Below are 26,899 nucleotides of genomic sequence, written 5' to 3'. Positions count from 1 at the left end.
TGCTCTGCATATGTGTGTGTGTATGTGTGTATGTGTGACTAGCTCAGGGGGGAAATCTGCTGTGGGCCATATCAGATTGAATGGTAATTGGTGGCCAGCTAAGAAGGTTCACTGGTTTGCTTTGCACACGGATAATTGGCCAGCCGCTTCACAAAGCACTTTGAATGTGTGCTATGCTAGCTAGCTGAACTAATGAGCAGTGCTGTGTGCGTGTGTGTGTGTGTGTGTGTGAGAGTGTGTGAGTGAACTTAAATGTTGTTTTTTTTTCTTTTTTCTGTTAAACATGAGTGTTGCTCTGCAGGAGAGCTTCATTCTGACCTGCACCTGAACATGACTGCAGGCCTGTCTAGAAATAAGAAAAAAAAACTGAAGCCCTCCTCTTGAATTCATCAGTCTTCATCATGCTCCCCTCATCATCAATCTTTTAAACTGCCTCTCCCTCATCTGCTATCACCCCACTCTTCCTCCATCATCTTGTGTAACTTCGGGCTCTTACCCACCCTCCATATGAGAGGTTAGAACAGGAGCTGATCTACAGTATATCCCAAAGGGCTTGTACCAAATTGCATTTGAAAATGTCTCGGGGATTATGTCTGCTCCTGGAAACCATCCACAAAGTCAGGTTTGTAGACATATCATATCAATGTTTTGATTTATAGGTCTACTATTTGGTTTAAAACCATGGCTGCTTGGAGGGCAGAGCAAGCACAACACTGACATCACCTTTTAAGCTGATATGGCTTGTTAACAGGCATCATTGCATAGCACAAACATAGAGTTGGCTAGCAGCAACCAGAAAGCAACACTCAAACTGCTCAACCCACAAATAAACAACCAAACTCTCCTGTCTACCACATTACAAGATACCAGTATCACTGCCAGCTAACATCACACAGAACCCAAATGTCTACCACACCACCAGCTAAGTGAAGTACTGAGCTTCTAAGCTGCCCAACATCTACTTCTTGGATCATCAGCTAATCATCTAATGGCCATCATGCTGTTTGGGTCTGGGCAGGAAGCATACATCAGAGCTGCTGAAAACAGCACAATGCTGTGGACGCAAACCACGCTATAAGCATGAGCCACAACAGTGAAGTTACAGGCGCCTGAAAACCAAAACAATGAGCTAAAAGGGGGGCCTCATGCCCCTTCTTTTAGCTCATTCATTTAGCTGATAGTTTGTTTTAATGTGCCTGTAACTTTGCCTGCACCACCTGCAGAGTCGTGTGATAGTTCTTTGAAGATGTTTGACCTCTTTCACTCATAAAGTAAAGAAGTTGAGATCCTCCAAAGATGGTGGAGTTGGGTTGGTCATACCCTTTGCTATACCTGCATCATAACGGGATCATCCCTATTTTCCCTGGGTCCTATGTTCCCCACTTTGTATGGGACCGGGGAACATAGAACTCTTTTTTTTTTAAAAGGGTCCTATGTTCCCCACTTTTTTCCAAAAGGACCCGGGGAACATGCAATTTTTGGTCCCATACCATGGAAGTGCAGTTGTGACTTTGCCCTATTTTTTTGCCCGATTTTTGCCCTATTTCTGAATGAGAAGTTGAGTTGTGACTTTGAGCGAGAAGTGGAATTGTCCCATTGGTTGGGTTTAGGCAATAAAGAAAGGAGTTGGTTAAGTTTAGTAAAAAGACCAGGTAGCGGCTAGACAGGCCAGATAGATAGACAGAGCCCATCGACGAGCAACAGCAGGGAACATAGGACCCTTTTTGGGAAAAATGGGGAACATAGGTATGCTCCCCATCATAAATATGCCCTCTTCTGGAATCCACAAGGGAAAAAGGATAAACAAATGACATGACATGGACAAAGATGTGAAGAAGTCTGGCCATACATGGGGACAGTTGGAGGAATTGGTCCAGGACTGGGATGCCTGAAGGGCTCTTTTATGTGGCCTATTCCCAAAGTTTGGCAGCAGACGTTACTACGTCAGTCATAAATACTATGGCATCTTTAATTGACAATCGAATCTCACTTCAGGAAAACTAATGCTACACGTATGGATTCAAGGTCACCGTTCAACACCTCATACGTCTGCTGGAGCAACACAGCAGTCACATCAATGATTAGCCAAGTTTACATATTGGAGGTAACCCCTAGTGAACATGTTCCTCCTGTATTTATTGATGCTAATTCCAGTGCTAACACGATTGCAAATCTAGCCGAGGTCTCAAGGACAGAATACTGATCAAATCAAATTGGACATTTCTCTGCTAACAAGGTTATAGGCTTGAATTGGGATGGGAACAGAGGGAAGGGAAGAGGGAAAGAGAGAAAGAGATAACACATTGGCAGGCAGCAGACAGGCAGACGGAGAGTAAGAAAGAAAAGTGATTTAATTTAGCTGTCGTGTTGTTACAGCCCAGCCACCAGGGGAAAGCCCTTTTCAATTTCTTTGTCTCTTTTGATCAAACTGTCAGTTTGAGTGGGATGGTGAGTAGCTGTGTGAGATGACAGGAGCTTGAGCTCAGACAAACGATACTCCTGCTCTTGGGACGGGGGAATGTACAGAAGTTGCTAAGTCACTGTGCCTCTAGATCTAATAACGTGAGCCAGGGCCAGGAAGGTATCTGACGAGAACAGACAGGATGTATAATAGTTTTCTCCTCCTCTCCTGCTGTCCATACTGCACTCAGTCCACTCCCATGTGTGTGAATGTATCCTGTGTGTATGTGCTGTTCACTTAAACAAGGTTGCTGATGCGTGTTGCTCACCGTTTGCTGCAGCCACAACAGATTTTGTTTACAGAGCCCACGACCAGACTCCAGCTGTCTATAAATTCTTAGGGAAAAATGTGTGTGTGTGTGTGTAGACAAGACAGGAAAACCTGTGTTCTGTGGCCAGCTTTGACAAAACAAATGAAAATTGGAAACCAATTTGGAGAGAATACAAGCAGCATCCCCATTTTCTCCAACAATTTACCTCACCAATTACACAAAAGTGAAAAAGACATTTCTTGCCTTTGACGAGAATTCCAATTGCAAGCACAGGCAATATTTTACCAATGTACCGGCCCAAATGGTCAGAGTAGACTGTTTGTTCTTAGCTTTGTGGGTATCATTATTTTTTACTATAATTATATTTTCATATTATTGTTATTGTTGCTGTGAAAAAAACTGTGCCACAGAGGGTTACAGGAAATAATGTGGAAAAACAAATGACAAACTATGCCAAGAAAGACACTGACAACCTGTCAGCATCACTTCAAGGTTTCACTTTGTGTTGTGTGCTGCTAGTAAACCAAGAAATCTCAAGTAGCTTGTTGATATCCTGAAGTGACTCTAAGAATAATTATTTAAAGAGCACTGCACAATATGGTCACTCCTCCTCATCTATTTCCACGCATTAACATGGTCCATTTGGAAGATACATTAATTTCTAAATTAATGTATTAATTGTGATTATATTGTGATATTTTTTTTTTCTTAGGCTATATCACAAAACATAGGAGTGACTCCCATCAAAAACACACATGGAAATATTTGTTGATATAGTGATATGATACCAACATTTCAATATATTATAGAACAACTGACATCTTTCACTGTTTCAGTCTCTAAAATTGATATGAATGTGACACAAACATGAAAATGAAAAAAACATGTATTTTTTTTACCATTTGGGCTACTGCATGGAGAGACAGATGACACTTGATGGTCACGGTAGAAACTCACGTGTTGATCACAATTGTGTTAATAATTCAACAGGTGAAGAGCAGCATTTCACGGGTGCGCACTTCCTCTCTCTTGTGTGTGCGCCTTGCCCTGAATAAGGGCGAGCAAAAGTCAAGGCAAACTGTATGTAGAGAGACAGAGCGAGCAGCAGTAGACAGTGTGCCTGATGCCATTTCGTCTCTGAATCAATCCGTCTGCCTCCATCTTCAGCTACCGTTTCCAAAGTAGATATACAAACACACAAACTTCCTCACCTAGGTCAGTTTTCTGGAGGGGCAGGTTTGGTGTGTTTGCAAAATGTCAAACAGAATTTCATGCCACCATGTTCAAATGTGAAAACATGTTCATGATATTGTCAATTGTTGCTACTCATGTGGAACAAGCTGCAGAACAGTGAGTATATTCATATATTGCCCTCTTGTATTTATGTATCTATGAACACATACTGGATCAAACAGCATTAAAGGGATAGTAGCATTTTTTTTAAAGTGGGGTTGTATGATGTACAAATAGCCCCTAAGTACTTTAATTGCAGTAGAAGACTCTCTGCGCTCCTCCCGTTAGCAACGCCAGCCCATAGCCCTGCCCAGAGATTTACAACATACAGTGTTGTGAACAGACCCAAAGAAACGGCCTATTTTCGCGGCCTAAAAGAGGTTTTACCTGAAAAAAATACACAGTTCCATTGTTCGCTATAATATAATTTTTTCCAGCCCCTCAAAGTGCAGGAAAAACGCAGTTTTTATTTGGACCTAACCAACTGCTGATCGGCGGGCGCTAACCCTGGGCGGAGAGGGATACGTGAGTTGGTTAGATAAAAAACCAACTCACGTTGGTAAAGATAAAAAATTATATTATAGCGAACAATGGAACTGTGTATTTTTTTTCAGGCAAAACCTCTTTTAGGCCGTGAAAATAGGCCGTTTCTTTGGGTCTGTTCACAACACTGTATGTTGTAAATCTCTGGGCAGGGCTATGGGCTGGCGTTGCTAACAGGAGGAGTGCAGAGAGTCTTCTACTGCAATTAAAGTACTTAGGGGCTATTTGTAGATCATACAACCCCACTTTAAAAAAATGCTACTATCTCTTTAAGGAATATGTGAATGAAAATGTGATGACTTCCATCACTCAAATCTGATAAACCCTAACAGACCTGATTGTTACAGAAGTTTTCAGGGATTTGAAGGTCTCAATGTGGCATCTGACATCGTACAATGCATAACACGACTGACTGGAGCTCAACACTCTCTGTGTTCCCACATAGTTAACCTTGATGGATATTGACCCGTTCAATGAGAGGATTTTTGTGCAGAATACAAAGTGACTACCTAACCTCCACAGGCATAACAATCTGAACGAACTAGAATCAAATAATCGATCAGTGTAATTACAGTGATGGACTTACCCTCAAGGGGGCAGTAGCGAGTGACCTTCTCAGGCATGAGCTGCCCTTCCTTGTGTCTGCAGTACACCTCTGCAATCTGTTGCCGGCATTCCTTGCTCTTGGCCCTTGAGAGAGCTGAGATGGCTTCCTTCCCGCTGATCTCGCACTTGGGCGGCTGGTCGTAGGTCACCTCTAGCGGCGCCGCGGTGGCCGGCCTCCTGTGGGGGTGCTGATGTCTGTGCTGGGATTGGGCCTGCTGGACCTGTGAGGCACGGTATTGCTGCCGCGAAACTCCCGCGACGCCCTGACCGCCCGGGTAGGAGGCGTTGTTGCCGATGGCCAGCGGCTGGTGGCCCACGGGCAGCACTTCATTGGAGCTGCGGCCCAGGCTCGGGGAGTTGTCCCGCCAGGCCTGCTGCTGCTGGGCGTGGGCTTTCTCCTGCAGATGCTCCCGCTGCTGCTTGCTGCTGGTGGCCCCCACGGACTGCCGGTGTGGCTGAGAGCGTGCGCCAAAGTTGCTATTGTCTATGTTTTCAAAGTCTTTGGGCACAGAGTTCTCGTTGTTGCTGTCGACTCTACTTTTCTCCTTTGGCCGGTGGGAATAATATCCATCCTGGGTGGAGAGAGAGGGAAGGGGAGGAGAAGGACAAGGGAAGCATTGGGAGGGGAGTTGGGAAACAGAGGGGGTGGGGTGGGGAAGGGGCACAAACAAGAAAAACAAGATCAGAATTGAGTGAGCACGGTGCATATCAAATGTCGGATTAACAATCAATGTGGCATGTATGAGTGGGCAGCGCTGTATTGAACCGTGAGGCATGAAATGAAGTAGCAAGGTATTGAGTGTGAGGACTAGAAGGTGCAGCCTAACCGGAGGTGATGCAGGGCCGTGCCATCATCAGATTAGCCCCGGTTTCAATTAAATTCTCCCAAAAATGGGCCCAGCACTCGGTAAACAGATTATCAAGAGGGGATAAAGGGCCAGAATATTACTGAGTCTGTGCGGGTGCTAATGTTCATGTGTGTGTGCGCATGCATGTGTACAATTGCTTTTTCACTGGAGCCACATGAGAGTGTGAAGAAATTGTAGTGGTGAGACGTGTGACTGGAAAAGGCTGCACTTGTCAGCGCAGTGTGTCTGCATACATGAGATAGTGTGTGCGCGCACGCGTGTGTGAAGGTCTGAATGTACAATTTACCTATCTTTCCAGCAGAATAGGCTAAAAGCGAAGGAGGGGCACAGGGGATAGCAGAGGGGAAAAAAGGGGTACTGAGTGAAAGTGGGGAGGACGAGTGCTGACACGAGTCATGAGTTCTCCTCCCAGGAAGTAGCTGGCTCGTTGCAGTGAAATGTGCCACTATGCATCAAACAGCAAAGTAAGAAAGCCGCCTGGTTGCCACGCCGCTGTTGCACATCTCGCTAGACACACGAGAGAAGAGAGGCACAGCGAGAGGGAACAGAATGACAAACAGCAGCCGAGGAAAGATAGAGCTCATAACAACAGGGATCCCCGATGTGTTTCTCCATTTACAAGAGGAGAGAAAGGAGGGGTGGAGGAGAGGAGGGGAGGAGAGGCGGAGCAGAAAGCGAGCGGGAGATGTTGGGAGACACAAGGGAGGCGAGAGCGAGATGCTATTGTGAGCCAGGTGCTCAGCATGGAAATGTCTTTCCACCCCTACAGCCAGGGCCTGTTATCAGCCCATCAAGCCTCTCTCTCTCTGCAAACACCTTGTACCAGCACAATTACAAAGGTGGCTGGATGACACACTTTCACACTCACAGAGACAGGAGAGGGATGATATTATACAAGTGAAACAAGAAACAAAAAAAAGACTGGATGAAAAACAGTGGGGGAACAATATTCTCATTGTCAGCTCCTTTTAAGCTTTCTTGGCAGAGGTCTGATTCTCACAACACTGGATACCTTTAAGCTTTCTCTCCTCTCCTCTCCTCCTCCTCCTCCTCCTCCTTCACTCACTTTTCTCCATGCATCTCTGACTTCTCCTGGCTCTTTGCCTCTCTTTCCCTTCACACTTCTCTTCACACATCCTGACTCCACTCTTCTGCTCTGCTCCTTTCACCTCTCATTCCTTCTGCTCCACATCTCACTCTCCTTCTCTTATCATCTGCTCCTCATTTCGCGTCTCTCGCACCTCCTTTTCTCCCTCCTCTCTCTATCTTTCCCCCCTTTATTACCGACTTCATCTCAGCTCCCGCCTATCATAACCTCTCTCCCATTCCCCTCCCCTCCTGTCTTTCTCTACTTTCTTCACTCTGCCAGTTTAAACAGACCATGTTGTCTGAATGGCAGAACCTGCTAATCCTGCGTGTAACAGCTGCTTAGGGCAGTGATCACCTAAAAAGAAATCCCTACTTGCCGAGTTTCAAAGGGAATGCTTTAGGAGGCTAATCCATGCAGTGCAAGTCACTGGATGTTTGCAGAGGTAAAATTAGTCAGTGTGCATTCACGATGATGTGTGTACACTGCTTCCTCTGGATTCTTCCCCCCCAAAAGCTTTCACTTGCGTGTGTGTGCTTAAAGGGAGACAGAAACAGCAAGTAAAGTAGGGACGGCATATGTTCGCCTCGGAGAGACGGATACTCCCACTTTGAGTCCCACTGTGATGAGACATGAGACAATAAGGGACAGAACTGTGCAACCATTACGCAGAATGTCCCTTAAAGGGGAACTATGCAAGTCCGGTCTATAGAGCTCCCCCTACAGTTTCGGAGTGCATATCATAAAAACTCACCGCTAACCCTCTCCCTCCCCCCTGGCCATGTGAATTTGTTTTTAACAAAGCCGGCGCGAAGGCAATCTATGGAGCGATGTCTACCGAGGTGGGTGATGTTAAAGGGATAGTAGCATTTTTTTAAAGTGGGGTTGTATGATCTACAAATAGCCCCTAAGTACTGTAATTGCAGTAGAAGACTCTTTGCACTCCTCCCGTTAGCAACGCCAGCCCATAGCCCTGCCCAGAGATTTACAACATACAGTGTTGTGAATGGACCCAAAGAAATGGCCTATTTTCGTGGCCTAAAAGAGGTTTTACCTGAAAAAAAATACACAGTTCCATTGTTCACTATAATATAATTTTTTCCAGCCCCTCAAAGTGCAGGAAAAACACAGTTTTTATTTGGACCTAACCAACTGCTGATCGGCGGGCGCTAACTCTGGGCGGAGGGGTATGTGAGTTGGTTAGGTCCAAATAAAAACTACGTTTTTCCTGCACTTTGAGGGGCTGGAAAAAATTATATTATAGTGAACAATGGAACTGTGTATTTTTTTTCAGGAAAAACCTCTTTTAGGCCGCAAAAATAGTCCGTTTCTTTGGGTCCATTCACAACACTGTATGTTGTAAATCTCTGGGGCTGGTGTTGCTAACGGGAGGGGTGCAGAGAGTCTTCTACTGCAATTAAAGTACTTAGGGGCTATTTGTAGATCATACAACCCCACTTTAAAAAAATGCTACTATCCCTTTAACAAGAGATCACGGATTATCAAGCATGTTTGTGTCATAGAGCTGTAAAGCAGTCCATGTTTCTCGCGAGACACCGGGTCGGTGTTGCAAGATTCACAATTTCTGAGAAGCTGTTAAATTAAGGTGCAAATCTTCTTGATGGAACAAATCCACCCCATTCAGATACCACATGCAGGCAGTACACAAATGATTATTTATCTCAGTTGTGTTGATAATCAATTAATCATTTAGGTCTGTTGGGGCTAAAATGCCAAATGAATTGACACCTGTCTCTCTAATGTGAATAACTTTTTCTGATATACATAATATAAGATATTACATAATTAGTATATTCAGTTAATTCAGATACTTTTAAATTTGCGTTTTGGAAAATAACAGTGTGCATTTCTTTACTGAAGATATCTGACAGAAAACTGGCGATGGAAATAAGTTAACTCACATTCTCTATTCTGTCTTCCTTGACTTTTTTGACTCATCAATATCAGAAAAAATCACCTGAAATAAGGTAATCCTCCACCAAGATCAGAAAAAAATATTTAATTTCTATCAAATCCAACATTGGATTTAATACAGGACTAGTCTGACATTAGAGGCAATAAGCCTATTCACTTTCTGGTGACACTTCAGAGCGATTAGATGGTTAACTTTGCATATAGACCTTAGATGGGGAAACAGGAACATGAGACCTGGGTCTGTCTGAAAGATAGAACATCTTTCTTTTATTCATCAACTTATTAAATGAAATAAATAATTGTGTAGGATAAGCAAAACCAACAAACCCTGTCATTTGAGAGGCTTCCAAATGTTTGTCATTTTTGTTATCCTACAATTATCCTTAAACTAGTTCTGGATTCATTTTGACAAAACTAGCTCGGTAATTTCAGCATGAAATCACTGCACTTCTTTGAATGCAGCCCAGCTTGCTACAATTGTGTGTATAGTTTTCTTTGGCGGGGGACAAAAAAATATGCAAAAGAGCATCACAAAGACGTTGATTTGTTGCAAATTAATTGACATGGACAAGATTCAGAAGAGGGTTAGCCCCATGTGGCCCTGAAGTGGAAATGAATAGTATTTGTGAGCTGGCGGTGAGGAGATTCCTCTGGATAAACAATCTTCACACTGTGCCCCCTTCTCCTTCCTCCTCCCCCTCCTCCTCCTCCTCCTCCTCCTGCGAGCAAAGGACTCCAGTAGCTGTGCTGCTCTTTAATCTCAGGGACCGGGCTGTAAGCAGGAAGCGGTGGGGCACAGAATTAATAGTAGTGGCAGCCACTGGAGATAGGAGCTGTGTTGGACTGCAGATGGGGCTGGGAGCTGGGGGTAGGTATCGATTGTTGCAGGGGATATGTTTTCTGCTCCCTGGGAGTGTCGGAGAGGCCAAGCCAGGATTGCCTGGCATGCGCTACGCTGGCTGCACACACGCACACACACACACACACACACACACACAGACAAACAGTGAGCTCCCTGAGCTCTGCTGAGGAGTAAGGAAAAAGCAGAGGGGGTAAACGTTAATATCATCCATCACTGGTAGGTACGTTTAGAGAGAGGCCTGTGGGGCTGGGAGCATCAGCACCCCTTCCGGGAATGGTTTAGTCCATCCCTCAATACAGAGTTGGCCCTTTCCACTTTCCCTCATTTCCTCTGCCACAGGGGGAAATATTTCACCTGTCCTTTTTCTCTCTCCCTCCCTTTCTCTCCATTCCTCCCAATCTCCTGTGCAGCAGAGAAAAAAGAGCACATATCTCTCTCTCAGCACCTGTCCAGCTTCGCCCCCTCTCTTCCTCCACCTCCTCCCCAGCCCCACGTATCATCCCCTCGCTCCGGGAAGGAAAGCAGTTCATCTGCTCCGCCCCCCCCTCCCCTCCTCCCCTCCTCCCTAATGCCATCATTTACTGTTGCAGTCCCATGGTGGATGTGAGGGAGAGCAAGCTAGCAGCACATATCAGTTTCACCCCTCCCTCCCGGCCCGCTCACTTTAAAGACATCATTCCTATGGGGGCCGAGGCCGAGATAAGCTACTGCGTGTGCCAGCAGCGCGTACTCTGTCAACACAAGCTGGTGTACGGACAGCATGCAGAAAATGTACTAACATATACTCTATATACTTGTAAAGAACAGACTACCCACAGACTATATGCATGAGTAGGTGGGTAGTTGAGTCACCTCGGCAGCGTGCGGGACAGATTCTGTGACGACCTGCCTGCCATGTGGCTAACAAGCTCAGATTAATTACCTGGACTGAATCCCTGCAATACTCTGAGCAAGATGTGGCATCTGGCATGACACGGCAGACTGATACACTGACAGACTTTAGTTCACAGCTGCTCCAGCACCTCAGGACACCTCGGGTAGAGATGAGCGGGGGTAGAGTGGGGATGACCTAAATGCTTAGTGACTTCTTAGAAGTCGTACTTATCGTAGCTTATCAGCTGTGGAGTTTGGGGGCGAGAACACTTGTTCTTTTCTACATTCTTAGATTCACACTTTAGGTATCAAACACTCTTATCCAGGAGGATTTTAACAGTATGGCGAAGAAGACTGAGCCTCACTTCAGTTCAATAACAAATAGCCTACAGCAAAGAGTTTCAAAGGGTCTAAACTGTCTAAACTGACAATGAGAAAGATCACACCGGAAACACAGTGGAAGAAACACACGGATGAGTCACGGAGAGACGGATTTGATGCTGCAATCAAGTGGAATTTAGAAGAAATGTTGTGCTTGTGTTCGCTATCTAGGTTTTTAGTTGTATTCTGTCTTCTAGTTATGAATATTTTGCTGTTACCTTTCTCTTCCTTTTTCTCTTCCATCAATCTCCTTCTTTTCCAGAGGCTAAAACTGGAGGAATGCAAGTCACATGTAATGTAGGTGTGTATGCGTGTGTGTACACATAACTCACACACACATTAAGTGACTGCTCTGAATGAACAGTATGGATTTGCTTTGTACAGAAGCCTCTTGTTTTGGGCCACAAAAAAAAAAAGTGGTGAAAAGTGTGTGCGTGTGTGTGTTTGAATGAATGAAATGAAATTTGGAGAAAGAAAACTGCATTATCTGAATAGATGATATATCCTTTGGGGATCTCCTCTGGGGGTCGTCTTAAACACACAAATCATTGCAAGTGGCCACTTCAGACTGAAACCACTGAAAAAAGATCAAAGTTTCCCAGATACCAAGATCCAAGGGTTTGAGACTGCTGGGTATTCACTCGGGCCAGAGGGCAGAGGGGAACTCACAAACTGCTGTTGAATTTCCACTCCTTTCTGGTGGATATTCTTGTGTTGCAATTATATGGCTTCACTGACTACATTTGCATGCATGGATTTCAACCGGGCAAGGACACAAAAAGACCAGACCTCTGTGCTTAGAACCACAGAAACGAGGAAGAGGGAGTTTCTATTCCTAAAAACCCTTTTAAATACAGCAAAGCTCTGCATGAAAAACCACTAAGACATATGAAGAAAAGTATAAACTGAAAGAGGCTGCAGTGGAATTAAAAAATACTTTGGCTTCCCTAACAATATATTTGCATTCCATTGCAATATTTCTGTGATCTCCCGCAATAGTTTTTCCCCCAAAGCTCCACTTGTGTACACATAATGCCCAGCCCACTCAAAGCACTGATGTTCACCTGTGCAGTCTCGTACAAAATGTCTCAGGATATTACAGACAGGATATTACACGCTCACGGTAAACGCACACAGGTGATTGGACTTTTCTGAGGGCCGTGTGGGGGCGTGCACAGACTCTCTGCTCGATTAACATCTCTATCACTCTCCTGTTTGCTTTGTTGCACCTGTCTCGGCAAGATCAATAATAATAAGAACGGAGAAAACATTTGGAATTATGAATAAGATACATTAAATGTTAAAATGATAAAAAAGGAGAAAGTAAATGTAAATTTTTCCTTCTCCCCAGGCACTTGTTTCACAGCAGCTTGATTCAGTGCCACCTCACGACATGTTTAATACAGCCACTTATATGTTTAATTAGCTTCCTCCTGCAGCACAGAAACCTTTGTTCTTTTATCCACTGTTACAATATTTCATGTAGCACGAGATCACACATTAGTATTCTACGCTCATCCTTGACCATTAAAATCCTTTCTCTTGGCTGTTTTGAGCATCTGAAATCCAGCAACTCGAGCTAATTCATCTTTTGCACTTACTATAAGTCACTCTGGATAAGAGCATCAGATAAATGCTTGAAACGTAAATGACTCACTTAATGGGCATAATTTAATTTAGAATCTACTCATTGATGTGGAAATGAACTGAGGCTAATGTTACAGTGGGAAAATAAGAAAATACCATAAATGTGTTGATATCAAGATTATTCTCCTCTGGAACTTTCCCCCCGAAATTGGATTAAGGAGAAATAGGGTTGAGGGACGACCTCAAATAACTCTGAGTGTGTGTGTATCAACAACAAGGAAACTCACACTGAGAACAATGTTAGAGCTCAAATCCCCAAAGCTTGTGGCAAAAGCAAAGCCAGCCTGCCTGAGTCTCACGAGGGCTGCTTCGCCTTCTCCCCTCAAAAATCTTTACTCTGCATCCCAGCAGCTTACATAGATGGATTACTCAACACACGCACACACACACACACACACACGCACCTGTGTTACGTGAACTGAGTACTGTTTCTAACACACAAATCTGCAGACTCACACCAGTCACTTGTGAGACTGCTTTAGTGCAAGTCACATTTATCCTGGGGCCTGTGTGTGTTTAATGTGTGTGTGTGTGTGTGCGCGCGCGTGTGGAGTAATGTATGATTTCTTAGCTGTGGAGGAGGTACAGTGGAAGCCAGGAGCCGAACAGCGTATTGAGTCTGAGCTGTGAGTGCCTCAGCTCAGTGTATATATAACAGTTTGAAGGTAAGTAAGTTACTAAGGAAGTAGGTAAGTGACTAGGTAAGTAAGTGAGTAGGTAAGTAAGTATAATTACGGTCAGAAGCATGAAGAGAGCAGTTTATATACGACTAAGATTCTTGGTAACACTTTACAATAAGGCTCCTTTAATTAATGTTAGTTAGTACATTATTAAGCATTAATTAACTGTTTACAGATATATTAACAATCATTATTAGGTATTACTTAGGATTAGGAAACACATTAATTAATGTAGCCTATTAGTAAGCTGTTAATTCATGTTTACTACTCAAAGTTAGATAATAAATTATTAAGTAACAATAACAGTTGAATAATGTAATTAGTTATCATTATGTATGCATTACTCAGCATTACTTAACATTAGTTTATATATTAATGCTTAATAATGTACGTAATAATGTAAGTAACGTTAATTAAGGGACCCTTATTGTAAAGTGTTACCAGCTTCTTTTCTATTAGAAGTGAGTAACAAGCAAAAACAAGAATATAGCATAACAAGTATTGTAATAGTAGTTGTTCGTCCATCACATATGAATACATTTGGAAAAAATTGATTCGATTAATAAATATTAATGTCTACTTAAATAATTGCTATATAATCATTATGTTTGCTTAGCATGGACAGAATGTACTGTTGTAACTAGCGTTAAACAGATGTGTGTATTCCTGAAAGAGCAATTTACAGGCAGTAAAGACTGGTCAAAGGTGAGGGTAATTTTTGTATAAACAAAAACACTGTTATGTAACTCTACAGCTCCCATGTGTTGACGCAAAGGCATCATGATAAGAAGAGAGTCCAAATCCACTGTCGTGTCTATTACATTAGGAGATTTCAGACGTAGCTCCAGAGGTGCAGTATGGTATCAAAGCTAACAACACTTCCTGAATCTATATTGACAACATTAGTCAGCAAGCCAAACCTGGTACAATGAGTGAAAATAAAAAAAAGTGAACCATTCTAATGTTAGGTTTGGAAATGAGAGAGTGAGAAGTCATTATAGTTTCATAAGTAGAGAAATGTATTTGATGTTGGTTGACTGGCTGTGGTCTAAATGTGAGAGTGCAGGTGACCTGAGCGTTTTGCAGTGCTGCTTCCTGACAAGGTCGGACACAGTTCTGACTTTAGAGTAACTGTGTTTCAATCTGGCAACCACAGCGGTTACCGTCTGAGGTCTGCAACTCAATACAGTCAGTGACCACAAGACAGAGCTGAAAAAATTCCCTCTAACCTCATTACTTTTGTAGTCACTATCCTTTTGTCGAGTAGGCTACGGTGAAACTGTACGCCCTCTGAAACATCCTCTTTTCTCCTCAGCTACTTCCTGTCCTCTGTCACCCCCACTACCCCCCACACCCCCCCACCCAACCCCACCTCCACTGCCTCCCTGCTGGGTGAACCCTGGGAGTTTCCAGATGACAACAGGAATCTAAATCATACGTCTTACATGCAGTATATTAGGTCTATAACTCTCAAGGGCATGAAAGCCCTTTAACAAGCCATGAGAAGATACTGGCAATTCCCCTACTGTGCCCCCCACCCCCCCTCTCTTATACCAGCCTCTTATTTTACTCTGTGAATAAAGCCCAGAACTTTACATCTCCAGCTCTGAATGGGGCCCATCAGGCGATTTCTGAGCCATATCTCACAAGGGCATGAAAAAGTCTCGCCAACCCCCCACCCCCCTCCATCTCTCCTCTCCGCACACCTCCCTGTTCAGCCATGAAATGACACCCCTATTTAATCAATTGTGAATCATGAAATTTTGCACAAGAGACCCCTTTTCTTTGCACTTGACAGTGATTGAACTGCACAGCCATGCAATTCCATTCACCACGGCGATGAGAAGAAAAGGGAGCGGGGGAGGAGCCGCGTCGCTGTGCAGCGGGTGTGTATATGTGTGTATGTGTCAGATGAAGGCGATTTCCCAGTGACATCATCATGGGCCTCGGCTGAATGGCACCGCAACAGAGGGTCCCTTCTGTGCATTGAGCCCACGTGGTCGGATGGCGCAGTGGGATCCTGCAGCTGATCTATAGGGGTGCAAAGTAGGTGTGTGTGCATATGTGTGTGTGTGTGCCAGAGATGGAGAACCCCCTCCTCAGCCTTTTCAATGTGGCCCCCAAAAGACCCAGGGTTAAAGGGATATGCCAACATTTTTTTTTTGTGTCTTGCCTCACTCCCGAGTCCATGACCAGCAGATAGACACCATCCTTTCCACTGTGCGTGCAGTAACAAGGGAGATACGGGCAGAGCTGGCGCACCGCTAATTAGCTCAGCTCAAACGCTGGAAGTGCATAGGTAGTGTTAGCCTGCCTCCTACCCAAGCCGAAATCAGCAGTCAGAAGCTGATTTCATTTTAGCTGTAAACTCTGTAAATATATCACTTTATCGACATTTCAAACATTTTAAGGTGAGAAAGTAGCCGTTTAGATCAGCAGTGTGTCGTTAATTTGTCTAAATACCACGAATTTGGCGCTACTCAAGCTAGCCGTTGTGACCAACGCACTTCTGGTTACTTTCACAAAATAAAACACCTGTTGCCCTTTACATACAGAAAACCATGACGATATAATTTGTGCTTTTACGTTGAAATAGGAAGCTAACCTACCCTCGATGTAGCTAGCTTGAACCAAAATAAACCGTCTTTGCTTGAACCCTCCGTTTTGACCGATCTCGTCCCGTTACCGGCATTTGACCGCTCAAGATGCCTTACCGGTGGAGGCAGGCTAACATTACCTATACACTTCCAGCGTTTGAGCTATGCTAATTAGCGGTGCGCCAGCTCTGCCCGTATCTCCCTTGTTACTGCACGCACAGTGGAAAGGATGGTGTCTATCTGATGGTCATGGACTCAGGAGTGAGGCAAGACACGAAAAAAAAATGTTGGCGTATCCCTTTAAGAATATGAACAGATACACCCTAACCCTAACGCCTAAAAAGGCTGAGAGAGGGATTACAAGTAGATGAGGGTGGAGGGGACACACAAAGACTGAGAGAGAAGTGGAGTAGAGGAGGAGAACAACAGAGAGAGAGAGAGACAAGAGATGAATAGACCACTGATGGTAAAGGACCCCCACCCCCCTTTTCCTCTTCTGCATGAATGGGCTGGTGGGAACGACATGTTAACATATGATGTAAGGTCTGTGCTGAGTGTGTCAGGGAACATAACTGACATTCCAGGCATCTGTGTGACATAGCAGTGACACGGCATGACCCCAGAGCGACCCCCAGCGCAGAGGTCAGCAGATTTCACTGTGTGGTTCAACCCCTTCAAGTCACTGCAAAACCAAAAAATATTTTAAAAAATGGGGGGAAAAATGGAAAGCTCTGGGTTTCTGCAAGATTCATTCACACACTGAATCCTTCTTAAACAGGATTAATAGCAGAAGGAAAAAAGGAAAAGTCCCTATGCGTGCATGAACGTTTGACCCCCGTGTCTGCACTTCAGACAAGCATGCTAATTATGTGTAAACATATCACAGAGATGAGAACTTTTGGTTACACTTCCACAGTCTAGATGCTAAATAAGGTGACATGAAGAAGCTGGACTTTCATCAGGAGCTTCATTTCATTTATTGTTGTAAAAAAAAAGAAGGACTTGATGAGTGTGACATTCAATTTATCATCCAGTTATAAGGGCTGTGGTCCTCCCTTGACTTTTCATCTAATAATATCATCAGATTAAAATTCAATTTGTCCAAAATTTTTGATTCATGTAAAGCGTATTAGTAAAATGAGCTTGTGAAACAAACTCAACAGCCAAAATGATCTGCTTCTGAAAAATACTCAGTACAACTTCAGTACACAAATTCAAAGAACAGTACATAGATACAACTTAAGATCCACTTGCTGCTTGTTACAGAGCTTTCAACCACATTACACACTCTCATGTCCTGCTGATGAAATATGATAATGTGCCTGAGAGTTTCAGGTTGTTTTGTCAACTGTTTCCAAGATTGATAATAAACTGTCAAGTTCAGTGTTTCTGAAACATTCTGCCTTCTGATAAGAAACAGGAAATATTATCTTCCCGTCAAAGCTAATAATAGGCCTGGGGATTGCTTTAATTGGTTTTGATATTACCTATAATATCTCCGCTCTCATGTGAACAAAAGGCACCTCTTAATCACATTTATTAATTATGTTTTAGTTTCCTGTTAGGTCTGGTGACTCAAACGTGCAACATAGGCCTACATCTCAACGCTTCTCAGCATGGGCTCAAAAGAAACTCTTTTCTTGTTAAACATCATCCCTGTCTACCTCATCTGTATGCAGTGTTAAGAGGTAGCTCTGAAAAAGAGCACTACATGACTACATCAGGACCAGACTATAATGAGAGCCATTTTTCAGGGGCACAATTTTGCAAATGGCATAAATTGCCGGTGACCCATGTCACCCTAACAATACAAAGAGAACACATACTGTACACCGGGGTCAGTACTATGTCTGCTCTGTTTACACCTGCAGAGGAAATGAATTTCTGTGCACTGACAGACTGATGTTGGAGTGAAAAACACGATGAAAAGATGGAGGAGAGACAGAGGCAGCCTTAATCACCCCAGGCTTATGTGTGTGTGTGTGTGTGTGTGTGTGTGTGTGTGTGGGGGGCTTCAACTTGCCAACTGTACACACAGCTGCAGGTCACATACAAGAAAGCTACATACTACAAAGAATTAGGAGTTAAGAGGACACAGAAAAGAGAAACATTTAGCTGAGATTAGATGGGATACTGATAGCCCGGTTGAAGAGGGAGTTTTAAGTTTCTGTGAGATTCAGTGTTGAGCTCCTCTGATAGACTGAGAGCTCAGTCTGAGCTCAGTTGGCTCCATGTACTTTAGTCTTAGTGGGGAGGAGGCTATGGCTTCAGATGTCATCATGGATGTCTCTGATCTGATTTCTATGGAACTTAATGAGTGACACAAGTTTTTTTTTTTAAACATAAAAAAAAAAAGATCTTCTCTGACTCAATCAGATAAGTAAACATGTTCATAGCTGTTACTGTTACACATGTCCCCACATGAGTGCAGGATGAAAGATTAAATCAAATTTGACAACGAGTAGTTTTGGAAAAGCGAAATGTTTTCACACTACATTTATGAGCCTCCGCGCACCGTGAAATTCTTTGACCGGCACAAGACGGACTCATGTTTTCATTCATCAAGAATTAAAGTCAGAGGTTCGAAGACGATCACATACCGTCGTAGTTCCGACCATAAACGGCGATTCGGCGGTGTTATTCTCATAACTCGCCACAAAACCGAAAGTAAAGAAACGCTGGTCGGCTCGACTAGCATCTCCGCCACCCCTAATAATAACAAAATAACGATAGAGACAAAACTATATATTTATCAAAAATGGGCCCATTAACAAGTGTGGGTAGCGTAGATTCATCCACATTAACGTGAGATTTTTTTATAACCAAATAGAAACTCCTCGTTGTCCCTTTAACAAGCACTGACTGACGTGGGGCCAGAGGACCAGACAGGGGATTCTGGTGCTGATACTTTAAAGTACATTTGGACCTTGCAAAAAGAAGTTAAGCCATTATCAGTGGTAAAACAAAAGAATCTAAGGTTTATCCCACATTTTCCCTTCTGTCTGTCTATATATCTCACAAAGCAGGCAGTAACTCTCTAGGATGTAGCTGGTCCAAAAGGCAGAAGGAGGATCAGAGGGAGCCAGGTCTTTAGCTATATGGGACTGTGCAGTGTTTGGCCAATGCTGAATCATTCACATAGAGCATTGCACAGCCGTATCAGAGCCAGGACGAAGGAATGTATGCTTAAATGCATGATGCATAACACTGTAACTGAGGACCCCACTGGGACTTCAATTATGTCCAGGCGGGATATTTTGTGTCTGGTCACAGTCTTGTAATCTCCTCTTGTCTATCAGACAGAAACGGCTCAGACTGTGTCACAGCACTGAGAGTAGCCTGTGGAGACAGTTTCTGGTGGGTAAGAGAATTGGTGGTGGAAATCTGTCAGGGTGCAGCATGAAGTTAACTGAAGCAGAAATACATACAAAAATTACTTTTTCTAAAGTGTGAATGGTCCAGTTGTTGCATTTACATTTGCTTAATGCATTTTGCATGCTGAGCAGTTAAACATTTTGTCTTGAGTATAATTTTCGAAATGATTATAATCAATTCATTTGGAAGTCACATCATGTGGTCAGATTTTCATTCACACAACAAATGCAGGCGACTAATGACTTTTCTCCAAGCAGCTGTGAGTCTCTCATTGGTTTATACAGTGCGACATGTTGCCGGTCATGCTTGGCCAACACAAAATGATCGAAAAAAAGTAAGTAAGTAAACTTTACAGTTTCAGGGATATGATGAGTTGATAACTTTCTGAAGTCGCAAAAGTCTGCAGAGTTATCAGTCTGATGGAATGACAAGGAGATAAAGATCAGAGAGGAAAACAGGGAGAGCAGGGGGAGGGGAGAGAGAGTGAAGGTGAGGAGTTAAGCACCTAAGCTTAAGGAGGGGAGAGGCAGCTGATGCGATCTTTCGGTCTGACACCCAGATCATTAAAAAAAACTTCTGAATGACTGTCCGGCACAGCAAACCCTGAATCAGACAGGATTTCAGACTCTGGGCTGTTTTCATAGTTTTTAAGGACCTCAAATGGATGCAAGATAAAAAACAACAGTCTTATGATAACATTTACATGGTGAACATTTTGTGCACTGGTTATACTAACAAGGCAAAATGAGTCTTAAGTCCCTTTGTGACAGAATTAGTTTCCCTGTGGCAGCAATTACAGTAACAGTATTTATCAAAGGAGCTAATGCTTAATTATAATCCGGTTTGGAACGACACTGCTGCAACTGGTTTTCCTGCCTTGCCCGAGTTTTAAATCTGTCATCACATTCCTCAAGTTCCTCTACAACTCAAGTCTTTGTTTAAAGTCTTACATATGATGGATATTGTGGAGGTGGTTGGATGAGGGTGTTCTCTCAGAGACCAGAGTTTCTATCATGACTCTTAATCTCCTGGCAGCCAACAAGTGGCTTTTTACTAATGCCAAAATTGGCAAAGTGGATTGTGTTCATTAACCAGTGGGTCACATGTTAGTTGTTTGACCAGGGGAGAGGAATACAAGCACACTGCTTCTGTAATTAACAGCAGCATGATAGACAATGGGATACTGCTGCAAACACTGACAAAATAAAGGCGTGGTGCCCTTTTTCAGCATCGCCTGCTTGTCATCACCAGGGATAATCTGTTAAATTCAGGTTCTAGCTCATCTCAATCTTGTGATTAAAACACACCAATTAATAATTGACAGGATAAAACATGCCTCCCTATGTAGCAGCTCTTCTAGCTAACCACTGATACCACCGAGGTGCTGGAGAACAACCAGCACTGTGTTTCTCTGTTCATTGTTGATTTTCCAACTCTAATCCCACCTCAGAACAGCATGGGGTCTCTCCAAAATCCAAGCACACCTTTTAACCCTGACATCAAAAGCTATTTGTTGCCAGCAGGGGCTGCCGGACCAGGCCACACCCCAAACAAGTCGCAACACAATCTGGTCAAATTACAATGTTCACCTCCCCCATTTCTATCCTTAAAGGGCACCTTAATATCCCCTCCGCCACCTGGCTGGCATCAAAGCCCAGAAACCCCAGCGCTTAGCAGGGGAGACACATCAGCAACATTTTTTTTTTTTTTTGGCTTTCATTTCCTTCTCCACAGCAGGAGTGCACGGGGGACATACTACTACGTGGCCCTGGCTCTGAGTAAAAGAGGCAAAGACGGAGGTAGACAGAGAGTCAGGCTAATGTCTGTAATTTGTCCACAGATTGAGGAGAGAGAGGAGACAAAGAAAAGGCCCTCAGACACCACTCATTCAGCTGGAAGCACTTTTATGCACTTGTGTGTGTGGGTATGTGTAATTAGCAGCAGTGTGTTACAGCCATCTTGCTTGGCTGCGGGGTTACTGGACACCAGGACTCCTTCTTCTTCTCCTCCTCCTCCTCCTCCTCCTCCTCTTCCTCTGTTGCCATCTACCCCCACCTCTCCCAAAACCTCCATCCAGCTGCAGATGTAGTGTTGTGTGCATTGGCACAACAATGAACAAAACACACAAATGGACAGATGTTTCCACACACACACACACACACACACACACACACACACACTGATACACACAGATGGATACATGATGTAAATCGGCACTGAATATGATACCACGCTCACAATACCACACACATGCTGTCTCTTCACTGTCTCTCCTCCAGTCTGGCCTGCTGGCCCTGTATGGCCTCTCCACACCCACCATATGCTAACTGCTGGAAGAGAGCTGTAATTTGTAAATGATTTAACCTTTTAATAGAGAAAAGATGAGGTTGGCTCCAGCTAAGTCCCTCTGGATGTGAAGCCAGAGAAGAAAAATAAGGGTTGAAGCTGTGATTTAGACATCATTTAATTGTACTGTCCAATTATCTGTGCGTTCCATGTACTGAAGTGATTTGTCTGTTGCGTGTGTGTCTGTGTGCACTTGTTGTTGGATTCTTACTTGAGGATAAATGTGTGTGCATGCAAGTGTGTGTGTGTGTGTGTGTGTGTGGTTTTCAAAACAAGCTGGTGCCAAGGCTTAGCTGATAGGCTAATTAAGCTCACCACAGGGAATAAATGTTTCCTCTCTGCCTGCCATTTGTCACACCTGGCACGGAAATGTCACTAAGAAAAGGAACACACACGTGCACGCATACACACAATCATTAGGCGTAGCAGACACACACAGTAGGAGAAGTGCTGAGGCGACAGAGCTACTGTATGAAGGTAAGTGGAAGTCGAAAAAAATTAAGAAGGAAATAGAAAAGAGACAAATGAGACACAGAGATATAGGAAATGGTTCGGAGAAATGTGCCAATGAGAAATGATGACTAAAAATACTAGTGAGAGAAGGAAGTGAAATTAGTGAGACAAGCAACAGCGTCTCATGTGCTGCTGTGGCACATTAGAATAAAACCTCTGCTAAAAAAAAGGTTGCTGTCACCACAGCTGTGAGTACAGTAAGGATGACATAATGTTTAACTTAATTAAACGTGCACCAGTAACTCTGATAAATCATGACATTTTATCACTGATTTAGATGTTTCTTTATGAATGGAATGTTTCTGGGAGGTGGAACGACATGAAACCAACTCGTCTGGACTCGAAACAGTTGTAGTAGCAGTCCCAACTCAACGCTCCATACTTTCTCTTCTTTATTTTTGCCTTTTCTGTTCTTCTTTGTTTCCAGTAGAAACAAGAGCATATCCTGCAATGCTAAGGTTTTTTTAAAATCACATTTTCTCTTTTTTCGATGTCTTAATTTTTCCACACAACGCAAGGACATCTTAACAATATTATTTCTTCGTAAAAGCAAAAAAAGAAGAAGCTAATACAAGGCTTGAGCAGTCTGTGCACATAGGCCCAAGATAGGGTAGTTTGTTTTTTTTTGTTTGCGAATGTTTATGGTTGGGACTTAAAGATGGATCGACTTTCTTGGGGAGGCCCTCAATCTCATTGGAAAGCCTCCTTTTAGCACCAGTTGCACTATTTTGCTAATCTTTTACAAGGGTTCACTTCACATACAGTGATCACCCACTTACATTTGAGTATAGAGACAGAGCCTAAACGGAAGCAGGATGTAGTGTCGCCAAGCTTATCATTTAATCAAAATTGAGAGGTAACAATGGCCCGTGAGGCACCAAGTTCAACTTTATAGTCTCTGCTCTTTTTTTTCTCTATGAAACTCACACACACCAGCAAATGAGCTGTTTCACACTGAAATCTACTGTTCATTACAGGCGTGACAGCTTAAATAGAGTGTAGCCCCACAGCTATAGCTAACACCGTCGCCAGTAGCCACACGGGCACAGACCTGCTGCTGCACGGCCCTGCACAGGAGAGCAGAGCAGAGCAGAGCAGAGCGGTCCACGGGAGATTTCAGGCTGCTATAAGGAAGGATGACAGAAATTATGTAAAGCCTCCTCCAGCTGACGCAAGGTTTTTGAGAGAAAAGAAACATCCTCCACTCTTGCTACCATCTCTTGTTAGATTGAAACAAATGACCTGCTGTTGTTGCTGCGCTGAAACAGACGCCTTCTGAACAAACACTACACACCTGGATTATACAGTGTGGGTCTGGCTGCTGGAGTGTGGCATGAAAGCATTGGGGGGCAATTGCCTTTCATTTCTGCTCGCTCGAAAATGTAAACTGAAACCGCTGTTCATTTGCAAGTGATTATTCTCCAATAGATTAGATATAACATCCTCTTCAGTGCAGAAGTTTTTCATTGTTAAAACTTTGATGAAATCCAACTTTCTGAATTGATTGCAATTGAAAGTAAAGTGAGTGCTTATTGCACATAAAGTGTGACGGCGCACGCTGGTGCAATGTTGTCAAAGCATGCGGAAAATGCGGCGGCTCCGCGAGTCGACGATGACTGTGAAGCTTCGACATTAGTGATGCCACACCAGACTGGATTTTTTCCATCCAGTGCCGAAATTCATGCATGCCACATGGTGTTATTTCCATGGATCACTTCAAAGGGAAGTGGAATCAAAGATCTTGTACTTTACTGAAGCGCACTGGCATCACAGACTCACTGATACTTGCCTTTTTCATCTTTGTTCCACAGAGTCGTCTTATCTGTCTCTTGTCACCATGTCACTTAGTCATCCTTAACTAACACCACTCTTGGTACCAGCTGTCCTTTCTTCCCTCTCCTCCCTTCCTCCTCCTCCTCCTTCCCTCTCATTGTTCAGCCCATCTCCTTCCTGCTCTGTGTTGACAATCAACACTTGCTATGTCTGTCATCTGCTCTAATACACACACTGGGTCCATATACATGCAGCCCGACAGCATCCGTATGGTCTCATCCTGCCCAGCACGGCAGGAACATGTTGGCCCCATATGGAGCTCCTCCACAGGGGAATATATCTGGGACGGCTGTTGGAAGTCAGTGCGGATGTTGGCTATAGATGATGATAATAGTCTTTCACAGTGTTCCTGTACAGTAATGATGTGGAAACCTTAAGCTGCTTAAACTGCTAGGTGGGACTATTTTGATGGAACTCTGTAGTTTCCTGCCTCTCTCCTCCTTTTTTATTCTCCGATTTCCATTTTCATTTCACAGCTTCCTCAGGAAGTTTAAAGAACAGAGCGTCGGTGTGTCAGACGAGTTATAGCCTGTTCAACTTTTTTTTTTTCTAAGTTTAAAACTTTCTCAACCTGCAACATCATTCCTTTTCTTTTCACGTGTCTCCAAACGCCCCACATGCACCCCTCAAATGGTTAATACTCGAGCAACACCAGAGCGCTGTGTTGTTGTTAAAGACCAATGTTCCCATGCAGCAGCGATAAAAGAGAAGAAGAGCAGAAATCAGACAGTGTTGGAGCTTGCGCCTCTTAATCTCCCCTCCTCCGGCTCAGCCTAACTGACATTTTCTTAATTTATTCCTCTCAGGATTCCAACATTTTAATTAGGTCACTCCAAATCTACTCCCACGCAGCGTTATTCCGAAAAACTTTTCTATTTCATCATGTTTGTCATTTGCCTCCTTCGTCTCTCATTCTCTCTCCTTCTTTCTTTTTCTTTTGCACTTGTCAGTTTTGCTCAACGGGTTATTTTACTAATGATGTGCTCTGGTTGTTCCGACCAAATCCTGCTGCTGCCAAAAGGAGACACTGCAGAGGTAAATACATAATTGAATGGTAGAATTAAATAAATGAGTAGGTTTAAATAAAGAAATCTTCATTCAGTGTCTCCATGGTGGAAGAAATGGTGAAATTTAACCAAAATGCAACAAAAAAAAGAAACTAGCTGTCAGCATCTATACTGGATTTGCATAATGTATGTTTATATTGAGTGTTCCTCAGACCTTATGTAAAGTTCCATCTTCTTATAGTATGTCTAGTTTGTATGTGTGTGTGTAAGAGCTTGTTTGTTCTCTACTATAAGAGAAGGTGTATAATCTGTAAATTGCTCCTTAGTATACCAGGAGTCCTGGCTTATCTCCAGCTTCAATGGAAACAAGAGGAAATTACTTTTCTACAAAGCGTCTGACAAGCAAAATCTTTTGCACGCTCTCCATCGGCACAGCAGGACATTTACTATGACTTAAGTGCTTTGCTGAGGGGGTCTAACACACAACAAGGTGATACCTTTCTGGATGCAATTCTCTTTTATGGTCGGTGTAAGTCAAAGACACAACGCGCTCACTGCTGGGCGCCTTTAGGTCGTGTGGTTATATATTTTAGTCAGTGCCTTTAATCCAGGCGAATTCAACTCGGGGGTGTATTTTCCTATCATTTTAGGTCTAAAAGAATGAATCTGAAGATTTTCAGTTTAATCGCTCCTGTTTTGCAGTAGCTGCGTCTGTCCCTGCATCGCCACGGCAGCAATGAATGGGAGTGGATGTAAGTTCCGCTGTTTAGGCTGTTTCCATTCCTCAAAGCCGCAATTTTTTTCCACAGACAGCATCAGATGGCTACTCAAACATGCACCGAGAAGTTTATTTACTTCAAGCAAGCCGACATGTTTGTAAAACTAGATCTAATTCAAAGTCTCCCGGAGTCTCGCGCGAGACCCAGTTGCCGTGCGCGGTGTGTTCACATGCAGTGGGAAAAGCTACCGTTTGTGTCATAAACACAGGAATATCAACTCTTGACTTGCTTCAAGTAAAAAAAACTTCTCGGCGCATCTTTGAGTAGCCACCTGACGCTGTCTGTGGAAAAAAATGTACACTTCAAGCAAGTAAACAGTTGATATTCCTGTGTTTATGACACAAGCGGTAGCTCCGACTGCGCCTGAATACACCAGCACTGCAACTTCGGGCTCGCGCGAGACTCCGGGAGACTTTGAATTAGATCTAGTTTTACAAACATGTCGACTTGCTTGAAGTAAATAAACTTCTCGGTGCATGTTTGAGTCTCCATCTGACGCTCTCTGTGGAAAAAAATTGCGGCTTTGAGGGCTGTAAACAGCCTAAACAGCGGAACTTACATCCACTCCCATTCATTGCTGCCGTGGCGATGCAGGGACAGACGCAGCTACCGCAAAACAGGAGCGATTAAACTGAAAATCTTCAGATTCATTCTTTTAGACCTAAAATGATATGAAAATACACCCCCGAGTTGAATTCGCCTGGAATTGTCCTTTAAAGTCAGCAAAGCATTGACGTCGACGATGAACTAATGAGAAGCTGAAAGGGAAGGAAGTAAGAAGTGTTAGTGTCACTTCATACTGCTTTTGACAAGTGTGACAAGTTTGCTTCACCACATAATCACACCAGACTACAGTCCACTATGCTGTATTTTTTCAAAAGAAAAAAAGAAAAATCTATTTTGTATTTTAAATGATAATTAAACGTATTCATCTTCTATGATGAAAATAATTACTAGTTGCAGCCTTAAATGAGTACGTCTTTGAGATATTGTATCCTTAT

General features: G+C 43.4%; 1 protein-coding gene across 1 annotated transcript in view; it reads right to left on the bottom strand.

Annotated features, from left to right (window-relative positions):
- Nucleotides 1-26,899, bottom strand: part of xylt1 (xylosyltransferase I) — an 88,574-nt gene that overhangs the window by 38,632 nt on the left and 23,043 nt on the right. Inside the window, exon 2 of the mRNA XM_085792796.1 lies at nucleotides 5,095-5,686. Coding sequence (XP_085648922.1) covers nucleotides 5,095-5,686 — 592 coding nt within the window. The remainder of the gene's footprint in view (nucleotides 1-5,094; nucleotides 5,687-26,899) is intronic.

Source organism: Trachurus japonicus, chromosome 1, assembly GCF_045865225.1.
Source record: "Trachurus japonicus isolate A0001 chromosome 1, Traja_1.0".
Lineage (NCBI taxonomy): Eukaryota > Metazoa > Chordata > Actinopteri > Carangiformes > Carangidae > Trachurus > Trachurus japonicus.
This window is presented reverse-complemented; position numbering and strand designations above follow the sequence as displayed.